At 44.9% G+C, this 18198-nt stretch overlaps 1 protein-coding gene across 2 annotated transcripts in view; it reads left to right on the top strand.

Moving 5' to 3' along the window:
• Positions 1-18198, top strand: part of NXN (nucleoredoxin) — a 78846-nt gene that overhangs the window by 27228 nt on the left and 33420 nt on the right. For both annotated transcript variants that reach the window (XR_015741842.1, XM_087924978.1), the window contains exons 2-3: positions 15641-15758; positions 17252-17385. Coding sequence is in view for 1 of the 2 variants with exons in the window: in XM_087924978.1 (XP_087781104.1) it covers positions 15641-15758; positions 17252-17385 (252 nt within the window). In the remaining variant the exon portion in view is untranslated. The remainder of the gene's footprint in view (positions 1-15640; positions 15759-17251; positions 17386-18198) is intronic.

Genomic DNA, 18198 nt, shown 5'->3' on the forward strand with positions numbered 1-18198 from the left:
CTTCCTTCCTTCTTCCTTCCTTCCTTCTTTCCTTCCTTCCTTCCTTCCTTCCTTCCTTCCTTCCTTCCTTCCTTCCTTCCTTCCTTCTTTCTTCCTGCTTCCACCCACCTTCCTTCCTTCCTTCCTTCCTTCCTTCCTTCCTTCCTTCCTTCCTTCCTTCCTTCCTTCCCTGTTCACCCATCTTTAAAGTCACCCAAGGTTGGAAAATACCAATGTACAGTGTCCCCTGCATCAAAAGCGACACATTTAAAAGAGAAACTGCAAGGGCAAACAGCGCTGGGCCATTAAAACTCCATGCTAATTGGGAGGGAAAAAAGCAATATATTCGGGATTTTAGCCAAGCTTCTTCCTTGCCAGACTAATTTTGTGCTAGCAGAGAATTCAGCTCTTGGAGGGCAAAACATTCAGGAGTTTCCTTCCGGTGCTTTGAGATTCAAGCGTTGGCCAAGGGTTATACAGCCGGCCCTCAACTTAATGTTTCATTTAGCGACCGTTCAAAGTTACCGTGGCACTGAAAACAGTGACAGAGCGCAGTTTTTCAGAGTTAATGACCGTTGTCAACTGTATGTATTTATGGCAGTCCCAGGATGGTGTGATGATCACCCCTTGTATCCTTCCCAGCTGGCTTCCAACAAGTCCTCGTACTTACGACCATGGTTGGGTCTAGAATTCTTCTCGCTAAACAAGGCCGTTGCTAAGTGAGCCGTGCCCAGTTTAATGACCGTTTTTTGCCACGGTTCTTAAGCCAGTCACTACGTTGAATAAATGAATCTGATGGTCTGAATAATTGAATCTGGCTTGGAAATGGTGATCATGTTACCCTGGGATTCTGCAAGCCTCTTAAATACAGGCAGTCCTCAACTTATGACCACAACTGAGCCCCAAATGTATGTTGTTAAGTGAGACCTATGTGAATTTTGCCCCATTTTATGACTTTTCTTGCTGCTGAAAAACTGTCTGGAAAATGGCCTGCTTTTTGGCAATTTTCGGGGTGTTTTTTGGGCTGTTTTCAGGGTGTCTTTGGCCCCAAAACAGTCTGAAAAAGGCCTTGAAAAACAGCCTGTTGGTTGGCCGTTTCTCAGGCTGTTTTCCAGGCCATTTTCAGGGTGTTTTTCGGGGTGTTTTTGGCATGAAGAATGGTCTTTTTGGGGGACATTTTCAGGGTGTTATTTGGGCTGTTTTCAGGGTGTTTTTGGCCGGAAAACAGCCTGAAATAGACCTTGAAAAGCAGCCTGTTTGCTGACCATTTCTCGGGCTGTTTTCCAGGCCATTTTCAGGGTGTTATTTGGGCCGTTTTCAGGGTGTTTTTGGCCAGAAAATAACCTGAAATAGACCTTGAAAAACAGCCTGTTTGCTGGCTGTTTTCCAGGCCATTTTCAGGGTGTTTTTCGGGGTGTCTGGCACAAAAAAGGCCTGTTTTTGGACCATTTTCAGGGTGTTTTTGGCCTGGAAACAGCCTGAAAAAGGCCTTGAAAAACAGCCTGTTTTGGCTGTTTTTCAGGCTGTTTTCCGGGCCGTTTTCAGGCTGTTTTGGGTGGTGCGTGTGCTCCCTGAGCGGGCTCTGTGTGCCACCTCTGGCAGGCGTGACATATGTTCGCCATAGCGGTTCCAGTGGTTTGGGATCCGCTGGGTGTCTGCCAGGCCTCCTGATTGGCCAGTGTCCAGCACCGCTTCCTGTTTGGCTAGAAAACTTAAATAAACTTCCAGATGCGGGAAAAAAAAAAGCCGTTCTGAATTTTCCTTCACACAACTATACAGGTATACAGGTAGTCCACGACTTAAAAACGGTTAGCAACCGCTGAAAATTACAGCAGCACAGAAAACAGGGGGCTTGTGACCGTTTTCGATGCAGGCCATCCTCGACTTAATGACCACCATGGAGCCCGGAATTTATGTTGCTGAGGAAAATGTGAAGTGAATTTTTGCCCCATTTTATGACCTTTCTCGCCACGGTTGTTAAGTGAATCACGGCAGTTGTTAAGCGAGGTTAAGTGAATACGGCTTCCCCGTTGACTTTGCTTGTCGGAAGGTCGCAAAAGGGGATTGCATGACCCCAGGACACTGTGATCGTCATAAATAAGAGTCAGTTGCCAAGTGTCCGAATTTTGATCACCTGACCATGGCGAATGCTGTAACGGTCGTAAGTGTGAAAAACAGTCATAAGTCCCTTTTTTTTAGTGCTGTCATAACTTTGAACGGTCACTAAATGAATCGAGGACAGCCTGTAGTCACGGCGGTGGCAGCCTCCCCTTGATCAAACTTTGGTCACTTGGCAACCGACTCATATTTATGACGGTTGCAGCTGTTGGGACCTTCTGAAAAGCAAAGTGAATGGTGGGAAGGCAGATTCACTTAACAGCCGCGTTACTAACGTCATAACTGCAGCTATTCGCTTAACAACCGTGGCAAGAAACGTTGTAAAACGGGGCCCAAGTCACCGAACGGAATATCACGCTTAGCCCCAGTAAATGTTGGGCTGGATGGCGGTCATAAATCGAGGAAACGACTTCCTTGTCGTTGCCTTCTGCAGAAGAAAAAGGGATTTCTTAAGTGTTTGAACAGCTTCTTGGGACGCCCGCTGAGATTAATCTCCTTTTTTCTTCTGGGAAATTCTTGAGTAAGCAGAGATCAAAGGCAGCGACTCTGGCTGTAATTTTAAAGAGGAGGAGGAAAATACAGTATTTGGGGTGGAGGAAGAAATGAAGAAACGGAGTTGTGGCTGCTTCATCACTGGTGGCTTTCAAGGAGGGACTGGACAGACACCAGTCAGAAATGGAATAAGGCCGTGACGGCGAAGCTATGGCAAGCGTGCCAAAGGTGGCACGCAGAGCCCTCTCTCTGGGCACGCGAGCCAGCTGATCTTCAGGTCTCCGCTGCGTATACACGGGGGCACGGTGTAAGCAAGGGGGCGGGGTGCACACACAGGGGTTGCGTGTGCATGCGCTGGGCAGGGCGCATACATGGGGATGCGCGTGTGTTGCATTTCGGGGGTGCGCATGCACGTGCACAATTTGGGCCCCTTGGTGCTGAAAAGTGTAGCCATCGTTGGAATAAGGTCTCCCGGTTGAGCAGGGGGCTGGGCTAGATGACCTACACGGTCCCTTCCAGCTCTTTGTTATTCTCTTCTCTCTCCTCCGTTCTCCATTCGATTCGATTCTTCTCTAACTCTCCTCTCCACTTAACAGCGTTATTTAATTTCAAAAATGGCAGGGATTCACTTAAAAACGGTGGCAAGAATGGTTGTAAAATGGGGTAAGACACACTTAACAACTTAGCAACGGAAATCTTCAGCTCAGTTGTGAGGGTAAATCGAGGACTGCTTGAATTCGTTGTTTAGTTCTTGCACATGGGCGTGCAAGAAATTCCTCGCTGTTCTTCTCCCGGAGATAAAATCGGCTTGTCTTCTGAAGGCTGAAGCAAAGAAGCTTCTATTTTTTATTATTATTTTTTGGCAAACAACTTGTAGATTAATTTGCCAAAATTGGCACACATCCTGGTGTTGGTTTCCAAACTGATCCAATCATCAAAGCTGGAGAACGGCTGGAATTTGCCACACACAGCAGAACAAGTTGTAACCTACCAAACGCAGCAGGTGCTCCTCAGAGTAAACATGTCCAGACTATAAATCGAAATGAGTTTTTTTTTTCCTTCTTCTTCTGCTGCTGTTTTTGCTTTTTTCAAGTGCTATTGCTGTTCTCCCATCTTGAAATGCCTTTATGCCCTCATGAGGACTAGAAAGCTCACCTCCGTTTTAAAATTTCGTTCCGGATAGGATATCTGGAGATGTATGTCAACGTTACATCATTTTGTCAAAATTCTTTTTGAAGGTTATATATTACAGTGGAAAGTTCAGTCCTTTCAATCACATATTGTCCCACTGGTGTGTTATAACCAAAGTTTTTATCCCACTTTATTATACATTATTATACATGAGTGAATTTTTTTATTCACTCATTCATTTGTTCAATTTCTATAGCTGCCCATCTTAATCTGTAAGTCTAGGTCCCTGAGTTTAGTCAGTTCTAAAATTAAAAATTATTTAAGACAATAAAAACATTTACAACAATAAAAATATTCTTCTCTTTTCAATTTTAATAAAAGTTTATGCGTTTTAGCAATTACATGCTTATGATTGGTACACAGTTCTATTTCAAACTCAGTCTTAACAGTGTTTAAAACTATAAGTTCTTTTGGCTTTGGTTTAAAACTATAGTAATTACAAAACAGAGACCCACTGACAACTGGATCCGTCGTCATTAGTTCTTCTCTTGTTTGGATTTCATATTCCTCAACAAAATTCTAGCATCTCCAAATAAATGCAAATTTTTAGCATTTCATACTATGTGCAAAATTCCGGCATCTCCAAATAAATATAAGCTCCTGATAAACACAAAATTCTAGCATCTCACAGTAAATGTAGAATTGTTGCATCTCCTGATAAATTCAAAATTCTACCATCTCACATTAAAATTTTTGCATCTCCTGTTGGATTCAAAATTCTAGCACCTGCCAATAAATGCAAAATTCCGGCATCTCACACTAATTTTAGCATCTCCTGATAAATTCAAAATCCTAGCATCTCCCAATAATTCCAAATTTTAGCACCTCACACTAAGTGCAAAATTCTTGCATCTCCCAATAAAATGCAAAATTCCACCATCTCCAAATAAATTTAAACTCCTGATAAACACTAAATTCTACCATCTCACAGTGAATGCAGAATTGTAGCATCTCATGCTAAAATTTTAGCATCTTCTGATGAATTCAAAATTCTACCATTCCCAATAATTCCAAATTTTAGCATCTCACACAAGTGCTAAATTCTGGTATTTCCCAATAAATGCTAAATTCCAGCAACTCCAAATAAATTTAACCTCCTGATAAACATAACATTCTATCATCTCACAGTATATGCAGAATTGAAGCATCTCACGCTAAATGCAGATCTGTGGCATCTCACACTAAAATTTTTGTATCTCCTGATCAAAATCCTAGCATCTCTCAATAAATTCAAAATTCTAGCATCTCACACTAAGTGTAATATATTTGCATCTCCTGATAAATTCAAAATTCTAGCATCTCCCAATAAATGCAAAGTTCTGGCATCTGACACTGAGTGCCAAAATTCCTGCATATCCCAATCAATGCAAAAATCCAGCATCTCACTTTAAGTTCCTTTTTAAAAAAAATTCGAAACAAAATTTGGCTTGCTTAGAATTCCAAAGAATTGAAGCTCTGGGCCATTTCTGTTTTTTGTTTTTTTTTTCAGTTCTGAAACCGGATTCCTCCAACCCTCCAATTTCCTTGGATACGAGTGCGTCCCCCTCCGTTTTACGCTGCAGAGTTTTTGTCAAGGATATGGCAGAAATATCTGGTGAAAACTTAATAAGGGGATTAGCCACAGAATCCTTTTCTGATTAGGAGTTGTCTTTGACAAGTCAGCTCCGCGGCGCTTTCTTTCTTTTTGTACGAACTAAAATTAAATGGGGGGAGATTGTCTTCTCCAAGAAGGGAGTGGGCCTTGAGGGACAAAGAGATTTTCTGGGTATTAATTTTTTTCAAGATTTTGGGCCCTCGGTCCCCTGCCTGCGTTTGAAGAAGCTTCTGCTGAAAGATCTGGAAAAGATCGAATTAAATTTTTAAAATGTTCACCACCGACTTGAGGAATGCAGAGTGGGAGGCAGGTTGGGGTGTGGGCTTCTGTGTGTGTTTGTGTGTGTGTGTGAGTGTGAAGGCCAGACAAAACGATTTGGAAAGGGCGTTCTGTGATGATACAGCTAGTCCTCGACTTAATGACCGTAATGGAACCTGGAATTTCCGTTGTATGTGATGAACAGTTGAAGGTTGAGGAATCCACAAGGACAACCTAATTTTACAGTGGTTTTTTTTTTGTGTGTGGCCGTCATTAAGTGGACGCTGAGATCATTAAGCAAAAGCTGCAGGAGAGGGTTCAAGTTACAAGTAGTCCCCGACTTACAGCAGATCATTTAGTGACTGTTCAAAATTACAACGGCACTTAAAAAAAAGGAACCCCCATTTTTCACACTTATGACTATTGCAGCATCTCCCATTTATTTATGACGGTTGCAATGTCCCGGGGTCACGTGATCGCTTTTTGTGACCTTCTGACAAGCGAATGGGGGAAAGGCAGATTCACTTAAGAGCCGTGTTACTAGAGCTGCGGTGGCACGGTTGTTATAATGCAGTATTGCAGGTTGACTCTGCCCACAGCCAGGAAGTTCGATCCTGACCGGCTCCAGGTCAACTCAGCCTTTCATCCTTCCGAGGTCAGTAAAATGAGGACCCAGATTGTTGTGGGCAAGAGGCCGACTCTGTAAACTGCTTAGAGAGGGCTGTAAAGCACTGTAAAGTGGTATACAAGTGCTATCGTTATTGTCCTTCCTTCCTTCCTTCCTTCCTTCCTTCCTTCCTTCCTTCCTTCCTTCTTTCCCCCTCCCTCTCTAGAAACTCAGGGATTAGAATGCAATATTGCAGGCTAACTCTGCCCACAGCCAGGAAGTTCGATCCTGACCGGCTCCAGGTCAACTCAGCCTTCCATCCTTCCCAGGTCAGTAAAATGAGGAGCCAGGATTGTTGGGGGCAAGAGGCTGACTTTGTAAACCACCTAAGAGAGGGCTGTAAAGCACTGTGAAGCGGTATATAAGTCTGTCCTATTGTTGGGAAGGAAGGAAGGAAGGAAGGAAGGAAGGAAGGAAGGAAGGAAGGAAGGAAGGAAGGAAGGAAGGAAGGAATCCGTGGTGGTGCAGTGGTTGTAATGCAGTATTGCAGGCTAACTCTGCCCACAGCCAGGAAATTTGATCCTGACTGGCTCAAGCCTTCCGTCCTTCTGAGGTCGGTAAAACGAGGACCCAGATTGTTGGGGGCAAGAGGCTGGCTCTCTAAACTGCTTAGAGAGGGCTGTAAAAGCACTGTGAAGCGGTATATAAGTCTAAGTGCCGTTGCTACTAACTGAACAACTGCAGTGATTCTCTTAACAGCTGTGAGAAGTGAGGTCCGTAAAATGGGGAAAAACTCACTTAACAACTTGCTTGATTTTTTTGGGCGGGGGGAGACTCAATTGCGGTCATAAGTCGGGGACCCTCTGTACATCTCCGTGCTTTTCCTTTCTTTTGGAAGGCTCCTGTCTGCCGTTCGTTCAAATGTTTGTGGGTATTTCTGAAACTTTCGCAGATTAATTAAAAGCCGAGATTCGGCACCGTTGCTTACATTCTTGCAAGGTTGCCTTAACAACCTTCCCGATAAACACCCTTTTTGTATTTTTGCGCAGGCCACCCAAGGTTGGAAATGGGTTGCATTGGATGCAGGCCAAAATTTGGGGTGATTTAGGCTGCCACCCAAATCTCAGGTGGGGCCACTGGAAGTGGAACAGGATTATATCCAGGACCGCTGGAGTGCATTGTGCTACCCCGTGTCCAATCTCCTGACTCTGATTCCAGTGGTTTTACCATGGTGCTAATCCTCCTTTCCCCCCTCTTCTTCTGATGGCATTTGGGGCGAACCCCAGGCCTCGTTTTTGCAACCCACCCACCCCAAATTCATTCTCCCCTTCTGCGGTCAAGCCAACGAGCATCTCTCTCTCTCTCTCTCTCTCTCTCTCTCTCTTTCTTTTGGCTGCCGCATTCCACTTTAATTGGCTAATGCTCCTCTGTTTGTTTTGGATTTGTTATGACAAATAAGATGGATTTTTTTCCTGGCTGTTTTGAGCTGCCGGATGCTCTCCAAAGAAATCAAGGGATAGGAGCCAAGCGTGCATCGGCCAAATGTGATTAGCCATGCAAAAAAATGGACGAGAACGGGCGCACGCTCAGTGGAGGGTAGCTTTCTTGTTTTGGGGGGGGCGTTTGCAATCGGGCATTTTGTCCGTCGTTCTCGGCGTGAATGAAGATTTTATGGCTCTGCCTGGAGAAATGCTCTCGCTTCTTCCATTCTGGCCCTGTGAAGACGCACCGAAATTTCCCTCCTGGTTTTTTTTTGTGTCTTCTTTGAATTTATGGAGTTGTGGAAAGCCTTGGAAGGAGCCCCGTCTCGGCCCAGGAAACAGGGAGTTGGCAGCCTCTCAGCGGAAGGCTGTTTTCCTCAATTAAGCATTATTTCAAGGGAAATTAGAGCCTCTTGAGGCCATGTGGATTTCCTTTTTATCAAAGCACAGCTTGGAGGTGGGTGGATTCAGCTCCCAGAATTCCCCAGCTGGCTATGTTGTAAGATGGGGTGGATTTCCACTGCCAGAATTCCTCAACCAGCCTTCTTTAAGATGGGTGGACTACAACTCCCAGGATTCCCCAGTCAGCATACTTTAAGAAGAGTAGATTTCAATCTCCCAGAATTCCCCAGTTAGCATGGTTTAAAATGGGGGGAATTTCACTCCCAGAATTCCCTAGCCGGCATGCTTTAAAACAGGTGGACTCCAACTCCCAGAATTCCCCAGGCAAAAAGCTTTAAGAAGGGTGGACTCCAACTCCCAGTATCCCCCGGTCAGTATTTCTTTAAGACAGGGGTCTCCAACCTTGGCCACTTTAAGACTTGTGGACTTGAACTCCCAGAATCCCTCAGCCAGCATGCTTTAAGAGACTTCAGCTCCCAGAATTCCCTAGTCAGCTTGCATCTTAAAGCATGTTGTCTGGGGAATTCTGGGAAAGTTTTTGCTTTTTTTTATTTAATACGGTAGCATGATCAACAGCCTAGGTTTTGCTTTTGACAGATGTTAAGGCGCTTAGAATTAAAGCTTAAATTAAACAGGTACCTTTTTTATAAAGTCCATTGCAATTGAACACAGACTGAGAATTCCTAACACTACCGGATTAAGTTTATTTTAGTCCATTCTCCTAAAAAAAACCCCACCCTTTTTTTGTCTCAGTGGAGAGCTATGATCATAAACCTATCAGAGCAGGAAGGTCAAAAGTCAAATAAGCCAAGGGCGTGCAATGGTTTCCCCCTCTCCCTGTTGAATTCCCGCCTGCTGAGCTGTTGAAAAGGAGTTTGTGTGATGGATCGTCTTCCCATCTTGGTGGTTGTTGTTTTTTAAAATCAGGTTTGCAAAATCAACGGGGAAGCCAGATTCGCTCAATAACCATCTTACTCATCGCCGGTGTTTCACTTAACTGTATTGCAACATTCACTTAGCAAAGATTTCGCTTCATTTTTGCCTCTGTTGTGGTTATAAATCGAGGAGTGCCTGTAATAATCCCCCCCGCCCCCGAGTCTAATCTCTCAGTCATTCTAAATTGCATTAACAGAGGGATACAATCAAGATTAAGTGAGGTACTAATACCACTCTATAAAGCCTTAGTAAGACCACACCTAGAGTACTGCATCCAGTTTTGCTCACCACACTATAAAAAAGATGTTGAGACTCTAGAAAAAGTACAGAGAAGAGCAACCAGGATGATCAGGGGACTGGAGGCTAAAACATATGAAGACCGATTGCAGGAACTGGGCTTGGCTAGTCTAGGGAAGAGAAGGACCAGGGGAGACAGGATAGCATCTTCCAATATTTGAGATTGGCTGCCCAATATTTGGCTGCCCAAAGAGGAGGAAGGGGTCAAGCTATATTCCAAAGCAAAAGGAAGGAAGGAAGGAAGGGAGGAAAGAAAGAAAGAAAGAGAGAGAGAGAGAGAGAGAGAGAGAGAAAGAAAGAAAGAAAGAAAGAAAGAAAGAAAGAAAGAAAGAAAGAAAGAAAGAAAGAAAGAAAGAAAGAAAGAAAGAAAGAAAGAAAGAAAGAAAGAAAGAAAGAAAGAAAGAGAAAATATCTGAGCAAACCATGGATGGACAGAAGACATGTCTAGTTTAAGGAAAAGAAGGATGGGGTGACATGAAAGCAGTCTTCCAATATCTCAGGCCTCGCCACAAAGAAGAGATGTAAAAAGATGTTGAGACTCTGGAAAAAGTGCAGAGAAGAGCAACCAGGATGATTAGGCGATTGGAGACTAAAACATATGAAGAACGGTTGCAGGAACTGGGCCTGGCTAGTCTAGTGAAGAGAAGGACCAGGGGAGACAGGATAGCAGTCTTCCAATATTTGAGGGGCTGCCCCAGAGAGGAAGGATTCAAGCTATTTTCCAAAGCACCCGAAGGCCAGACAAGGAACAATGGATGGAAACTGAACAAGGAGAGATTCAACCTGGAAATAAGGAGAAACTTTCTGACAGTGAGAACAATTAAGTAGTGGATCAGACGTTGCCCTCAGAAGTTGTGGGAGCTTCATCACTGGAAGCTTTCAAGAAGAGGCTGGACTGCTCTCTGTCAGAAATGGTGTAGGGTCTCCCGCTTGGGCGGGGGGTTGGACTAGATGACCTACAAGGTCCCTTCCAACTCCGATTATCTGTTATCATTCGTCCCCTCCGCTTGTGTTGCGTTCCTCTTCTCCTTTGCGGGCAAAACGGTCTTTTCATTTCCTGAGATGGCCCTCTAGGCTTCCCGCGCCGTCCTCGGATCTCATCTCATGCCACATCGGTCAGCTGTAACCCGAGGAGGACCAGGCCCATCAAAAGCTGATGCAATCCAAACCACCCCCACCACCGGAGGCTCTTTGGGACGGCGCAGGCCAAACAAACAGAAGGATTTGGCCGGTTTGAAGTGGACACTCTCCGGCGAGAGGAGAGAGCGTTTGCAAAGGCGTCTCCTTGGGCCGGCTCCAAAGCCTGCGGGCTCTTCAAATTCCTCCTCCCGCCTTCGGGGGCTTGGAGGCGAGCGAGGGAGGGAGCGTCCTCGGTGGAATGGATGATTCCGCCGAAGCGCTTCCGATTTGATGGGCAACTAGAATAGAATAGAATAACAGTTGGAAAGGACTGTGGAGGTCCTCTAGTCCAACCCCCTGCTTAGTCAGGAAACCCTAACCCCCCTCCCTTCTAGCACTGATGATGTTATCTAGTTGGGTCATGAAACATTTGCAAGAAAACCATCAAACTCCGAGAGCACCAAGGACCCCACAATTCTCCTCCTCCTCCCTCCTCCCCGCCCGCAAATCCCATTCCCTTCTAGCGCTGATGATGTTACCTAGTTGGGTAACAAAATGCCTGCAAGAAAACAGCTCAGAGAGCACCAAGGACCCCATAGTCTTACCTCCCTCCCTTTCCCCCCCTCCTCCTCTTCCCCTTTCTCCTCCCCATCTCCTCCTTCTTCACCCCCTTCCACATATCCCCCTCCTTCGTAGCACTGATGAATGTTGCCTAGATGGGTTATGAAATGTCTGCAAAAACCCACCTATCTCAGAGCGCCAAGGAGCTGACAGTTTTCCTCCTCCTCCTCCTCCTCCTCCTCCTCCTCCTCCTCCTCCTCCTCCTCCTCCTCCTCCTCTTCACCCCCTTCTCACATATCCCCACTCTACTAACTCTGATTATGTTGCTCTGTTGGGTTATGAAATGTCTGCAAAAAACCACCTATCTCAGAGCACCAAGGAGCTGACAGTTTTCCTCCTCCTCCTCCTCCTCCTCCTCCTCCTCCTCTTCACCCCCTTCCACATATCCTCCTCCTCACTCCTCCTGCAAAACCCACCATCTCAGAGCACCAAGGAGCTGACAGTTTTCCTCCTCCTCCTCCTCCTCCTCCTCCTCCTCCTCACATATCCCCCTCCTTTGTAGCATTGATGAATGTTGCCTAGTTGTGTTATGAAATGTCTGCAAAAAACCCCACCTATCTCAGAGCACCAAGGAGCTGACAGTTTTCCTCCTCCTCCTCCTCCTCCTCCTCCCTTTCTTCTCCTACACAAACCCCACTCTACTAACTCTGATTATGTTATCTGGTTGGGTCATGAAACGTCTGCAAGAAAACAAACCAGTCAGACTCATCAAGGACCCCTCTTCTTCCTCCTCCTCCTCCTCTTCCTCCTCCTCCTCCTCCTCTGCAAACCCCATTGCCTTCCAGCACTGATGACAGTTGCCTAGTTGGGTAACAAAATGTCTGCAAGAAAGCCGCCAAGCTCAGAAAAGCACCAAGTTTGCCTTGTTTAAAAAGGGGGACATTTTTTTTAAGCGTAGTTAGGGCCGCCATCTTGCCTTTTTTAAAAACAAAACAAAACACAACCTTGGTTACATGGCGGGTTGAACTTTTCAAACAAAAATAAAAGAGGGGCCAGAATCTAAACTAGCAAAAAAGTTAACTCCGCTCAAAATTCAGCTGAAAGAAAAAAGGGATGGAAGGACTGAAAACGGGACTGTCTTTCATCATCCTGTTTTATCACATAAAGATTTTTCAGCCAGCCAGGCCTTTGAAACTGGCGGTTGTTTTTTTTTCCCCAAATCTCTGCTATATATGATTAAATGTGGGGCAAATTAAAATAGCAGAGCGTTGCCAGTCTGGTATTCTTTTCCAAACTCCTGGGAAGAAAGGCTGAGGTTTAAGATAGAACTTATTTTAACTAGTTACCAGAACTTCTGTCTCTTAAGTGAAGCTGTTGTTAAATGAGTCATATCCAACTTTATAGCCTTTTTGCTGCGGTCGGTAAGCCAGTCTGATTTTCCTCCACTGAGTTTGCTTATTAGAAGAATCCCGAGACGGTCACAAAATAAGAATCACATAACCCCGTGAGGGTAAACTTGAGGGAGAGATTTAAATGCAGTGGCCTTAAATGGATTTTTATTGTTGTAATATCTCTTAACTAGCTGGATACCAGAGCTTCGCTACAAAACTATGTGGTCGGGCTTAGATTTTGGGGAGGAAAATAAGGAAAAATAATTCTACCTCTGCCTACCAGCATCCATAGGCATTCATCTGGCCAGCGTCCTGTCAGAGTGTGAGAGAATTGAGGGCTGTTTGGAAACTGAAACAGCATTTGCTGTGTGAGCAAGAAGGAGACAGCAAGGAATCTGGGCGTGACTTAGTTCAACTGTTCTGTACTAAAGCTGGTGAAACAGAAATTGAATCTCCTCTGCTTCTTGTTTTGCATTTGTAACGGATTTCTTTTCAGGTGGGGAGGGGGAGTAGAACTCCTTAGCATCAGAGCGTGTTAATAATAATAATAATGATAATACACAAAATACTAATAGCTCTGATGATCATTTTGAAAAATCCTTTCTTAGTGAGCACCTAGAAGCCAAGAGGAACATATATGCCAAATTTCAAGTTTGTAGGCTTTACAGTTCTGGAGATTTTGTGATGATGCATGAGTGGTATGTTTCGCTTTATAGATTGAGTTGAATGAATTAAACCTTTCATGTAGTTTCGTGTTTTGGGTTCTGGGTTTAAAATGAAGGTTTCCCCCACTTTCATATATAACATTTGAAGTTTGTAAAATATCAAACCCTAGAAAAGTTATTTTCTCCCTTTAGGGTGACAAAATTTGAAGTAATATAGGGAATTCTTTCGTTCTACGCACAACCACAATTGAGCCTAACATTTCTGTTTGCTAAGTGAGAAGTTCGTTAAGTGAGTTTTGTCCCATTTTGAATGAATAGATGAATGAATGAATTCTTTATTGGCCAAGTGTGATTAAACACACAAGGATCTTATCTTGGTGCAAAAGCTCAGTGTACATCAAATATTTAAATGTATCTATAAAAGTTTTATGACTTTTGTTAAGTGATTTGCTGCAGTTGTTAAGTTAGTTACATGGTCGTGAAGTGAACTCTGGCTTCCCTCTGGACTTTGCTTGTCAAAAGGTCACAAATGTGACCCCGGGACACTGCGACCGTCATAAATACGAGCCAGTGGCCAAGTGTCCGAATTTTGATCATGTGACTATGGACATGCTACAGTGGTCGTAAGTGTGAAAAAATGGTCATTGGTGACTTTTTTTCAGGGCTGTTGTAACTTTGAACGGTCACTAAATGATCTGTTTTTTTGTCGAGGACTGTAGTTTTTTTTATTTACTTCCTCCTGCAAGGAATGAATGATTTAAGAGGAGCAAATTTTGCATTCGCACCCAGCAGGCCCTCAAAGCAACCTTCCTCCCTTCCTTAATAAAAAATAAGACGAGGGATACATATTTTCCTCCTTCTCGCTTCCCGTTTTTGTAGCTACTCATTGTACGTTGATTTAATCCATTTAGCGCAAAAGAATCCGGTGGCTGAATAAACCAGATTTTATTTCAGATTTTGCTGTATGCCTGTGCGTGTGTGTTTTAAGATGCATTAATTTAAGGCTTTGGCAGTTTGTGGCTTTGTGGGTTTATTGGATCACAACTCCCATTGTGCACAGTCAGAGGGGCCTCTGTGGGATTTTTTTTTTTGTAATCCCGCAGATTTGGAAAGGAAACCGCCAATTCACCAACTGGCTTCCTGAGAACTAATTGTTAAGAGTGGTGCGAAGCTGTTTACAGTCTGAATTGTGAACCAAAACCAGGCACTGTGCGGCTTATAATAATTATTATACTAATTAAGTCGTCCTCAACTTACAAGTAGAATTTTGGTTGTTAAGTGAGTTGCACCTAATTTTACGACCTTTTTTGCCGTGGTTTTTAAATTACTCATCGCAATTGTTATGTGACTCAATCAACTGTTATATAGATCGTCCTCGACTTATGGCTAGAATTTTTGTTGCTAAGCAAGGCGGTTGTTAAGTGAGTTTCGCCTCCTTTTAACAATCATTTTGGCCTTATAATTAAGTGAATCACTGCCGTTGTTACATGAATCAATCAAACGTTACATAGATGGCCCTCAACTTATGACCAGAATTTCTGTTAATAAGCATGACGGTTGTTCAGTAAGTTGCACCTGATTTTATGGCCTTTTTTGCCGGGATTGTTAGGCAAATCTTTGCAGTTGTTAAATGAATCTCCTGGTCATTAAACGAATCTGGCTACCCCCTCATTGACTTTGCTTTCCAAAAGCTGGCCTGGCTGGGAAGGTCATAAATAGAGGTCATGTGATCTCAGCTTGCTGCAACCGTTGTACCCTGTTTCCCCCCAAAATACGACCTACCCTGAAAGTAAGTCCTAGCTTGATTTTGACATGTGCACCCAATATAAGCCCTACCCCCCCCAAATAAGCCCTAATTAAGACCCCACCCACTCCAGAGTGGATGGGTAAAAATTAAGCTAGGGTGGGGATGAGGAGTGGCTGTCCTACTACTTACCTTTGGACAGGTATAGCCAGGCCTTGCACACCTTGACACCTGCTTTGCCGGCCCATTTCTTCTGCAGCCGGCAAGGCTGGCCTGGATTTCCTGAAGGCTTCTGGAGCTGAGAACAAAGGTCTAGATCGATCCAGAGCTCTTTTATCAGCTGTAGAGGCCTTCAGGAAAGCCTTGCCGGCCGCAGAAGTTCCTGAAGGCCTCTGACAGCGAAAAGGAGGGCGGGGATGACACCCGCAAATGAGGTTAGTCAGTGGATGATGTTTCCCGAAAATAAGACCTGATGCCTTTTTTGGTGGCAAAAAATATATATAAGACAGGGTCTTATTTTCGGGGGAAACACGGGTAAATATTGCCAAGTGCCCAAATTTTGATCATGTGACTATGAGGGGAAGGTTGCTGCAATGGTCATATGTGTGAGAACCGGTCATAAGTCACTTTTTTCGGCATTGCTGTAACTTTCAAACGGTCTGTAAATGAACGGTCGTCAATGGAGGACGACCTGCATAAAGCTAATTTCTTTCCTATTTGGGGGTGTGGGGGTGAGGTTAATTGCATTTCTGGTTCCATCGTGTTTTTTTAATTCTCTTTTCTTTCTTTTTCTCTGCCCTTCCAGTTGAAACTATGGAACAAATTCCGGGTGTCCAACATCCCCTCGCTGATATTTATAGATGCCAACACTGGGAAAGTGGTTTGTCGGAATGGCCTCTTGGTGATCCGAGATGACCCAGAAGGTAAGAGGAGAGAGAATATGGTCTTGTTAGGCCAACATTCTTCCTATCCATCTAGGTACAAAAGTGGGGAATGATGACCTTTTTATGAGTTGTGGACTTCAACTCCCAGAATCCTTGAGACAGGATGGGGAAGGACGGCCCTTTTAAAACTTGTGGACTTCAACTCCCACAATACCTGAACTAGCATGGGGAATGATGGCCCCTTTATGACTTGTGGACTTCAATTCCCATAATTCCTGAGAGAGGGTGGGGAATGAATGCCCCCTTTAAACTTGTCTTCTGAGCCAGCATGGGGAACGATGTCTTGTGGACTTCAACTCCCAGAATTCCTCAGCCAGCATGTGGAACGATGGCCCATGCTAGCCTACGGCTGGTTCAGGAATTCTGGGAGTTGAAGTCCACAAGTCATAAAAGGGCCATCGTTCCACACCCCAGCTCTAGGATACCTTCCTATTCTAACCGAAGTTGACCTTTTCCCCTTCATTCCCAGAGTTGGAATGAGGTGGATGTTATGTTAATTTTACATATTTATGTATTCCTGTCTTTATTATTTTTATTAATAACTCAAGGCAGCAAATATACTTCTAATGTTTCTTCCTTCGGTTTTCCCCTCAACAACAACCCTGTGAGGTGGGTTGGGCTGAGAGAGAGAAAGACTGACCCAAAGTTACCCAGCTGGTTTTCATGCCTATGGCAGGACTAGAACTCCCAGTCTCATGGTGATTGGCCCTAAGTTACCCATCTGGCTTTCACAACTAAGACGGGACTAAAACTCACCGTCTCCTCCCAATCACCGGTGATTGGGCCAAAGTTACCAAGCTGATTTTCATGCTGAAGGTAGAACTAGAATTCACTGTCTCCTGGTGATTGGCCCAAAATCACCCAGCTGATTTTCATGCTGAAGGTGGGACTAGAATTCACTGTCTCCTGGTGATTGGCCCAAGGTCACCCAGCTGATTTTCATGCATAAAGTGGGACTAGAACTCACTGTCTCCTGGTGATTGGGCCAAAGTTACCAAGCTGAGTTTCATGCTTAAGGTGGAACTAGAACTCACTGTTACCTGGTGATTAGCTCAAAGTTACTAAGCTGATTTTCACGCTTAAAGTGGGACTACAATTCACCACCTCCTGGTTTTTGCCCCAAAGTCAACCACCCGGCTTTCATACCTAAAGCAATACTAGAACTCACCATTTCCTAGTGATTGGCCCAAAGTCTCCCAGCTGGCCTTCATGCCTCAGGCAGACTAGAATTTCACTGTCTCCTGGTGATCGGTCCAAAGTCTTCCAGCTGGCTTTCATGCCTAAGGTGGAACTAGAACTCACCATCTCCTAGTTTCTATCCTTGAGGCCTTAACCACTGGACCGAACTGGCTCTCGTTCTTTGAAAGTTGGGTGGTACATAAACATTTTAATTAAGTCAATAAATAAAAATACCATTAAGCAGCAGTCCCGTGGCTCTTGACCATTCTCTTTCCGCTTTCTTTCCTCCCCAGGCCTGGAGTTCCCGTGGGGTCCCCGGCCATTCAGCGAGGTGGTGGCCGGCCCTCTTCTCCGAAATAGCGGGCCTGCCCTTGACAGCAGCGTCTTGGAAGGCTCCCACGTCGGGGTTTATTTCTCTGCTCACTGGGTGAGACCCCCCTCTTCTCCTCAGTCCTTTCCAGGGGGGTCTCGAGGTGTGTGTGTGTGTGTGTGTATGTGTCTATTTGCATCTGGGTTGTCCTGAATCTTTCCTCATTCCTTGAAATTGCACAAATTTGGCTTCTGGTTTAGCTTATGGGGCGTTCTAGACCAGGGGTCCTCAAACTTGGCGACTTTAAGACTTGTGGACTTCAACTCCCAGAATTCCCTAGCCAGCCTGGCTGGCTGGGGAATTCTGGGAGTTGAAGTCCACAAGTCTTAAAGTCGCCAAGTTTGGAGATCTCTGTTCTAGACTGCTGACCGGTTGGTTAGTAACCATTTGAACAGGCATCAGGCCTTTATGACCTGGAATCAGAGATCCAATGGTTTGTATAGGGCAGTGGTGGCTAACCTTTTTGGCCTCCTGTGCCAAAAATTGTGCGCATGTGCTTCCATGCTCATACCAGGACCCAGAAGGCAACGCCCCGCACGCCCCCTACGCATGTGCACGCAATCCCCACCCACCCACCCCGCCACCCCTTATCTGCACTGCGTCTCACAGCTGGTTTGAGGCCCTTTTTGGCCTCCCAAAGCTTGAGGAAGGCTTCTGCAGGCTTTGCAGGCCGAAAACTAGCCCCGTTTCGCCACTTCCGATATTTTCGGAAAAACAGGAAGTGACGAAAGGGGCCTATTTCTCAGCCTGCAGAAGCCTTCCTCAAGCCTTTGGGAGGCCGGAAAAGGCCTCAAACTGATCAAAAATCAGCTGTGAGGCGCGCGCATGCCCAGTGAGGTTAAGTTTGCCTGAAGGGCGCGTGCCGGCACA

This window comes from Pseudonaja textilis, chromosome 1 (assembly GCF_049901715.1).
Source record: "Pseudonaja textilis isolate UNSWEBS1 chromosome 1, rPseTex1.2, whole genome shotgun sequence".
Classification (NCBI taxonomy): Eukaryota; Metazoa; Chordata; class Lepidosauria; order Squamata; family Elapidae; genus Pseudonaja; species Pseudonaja textilis.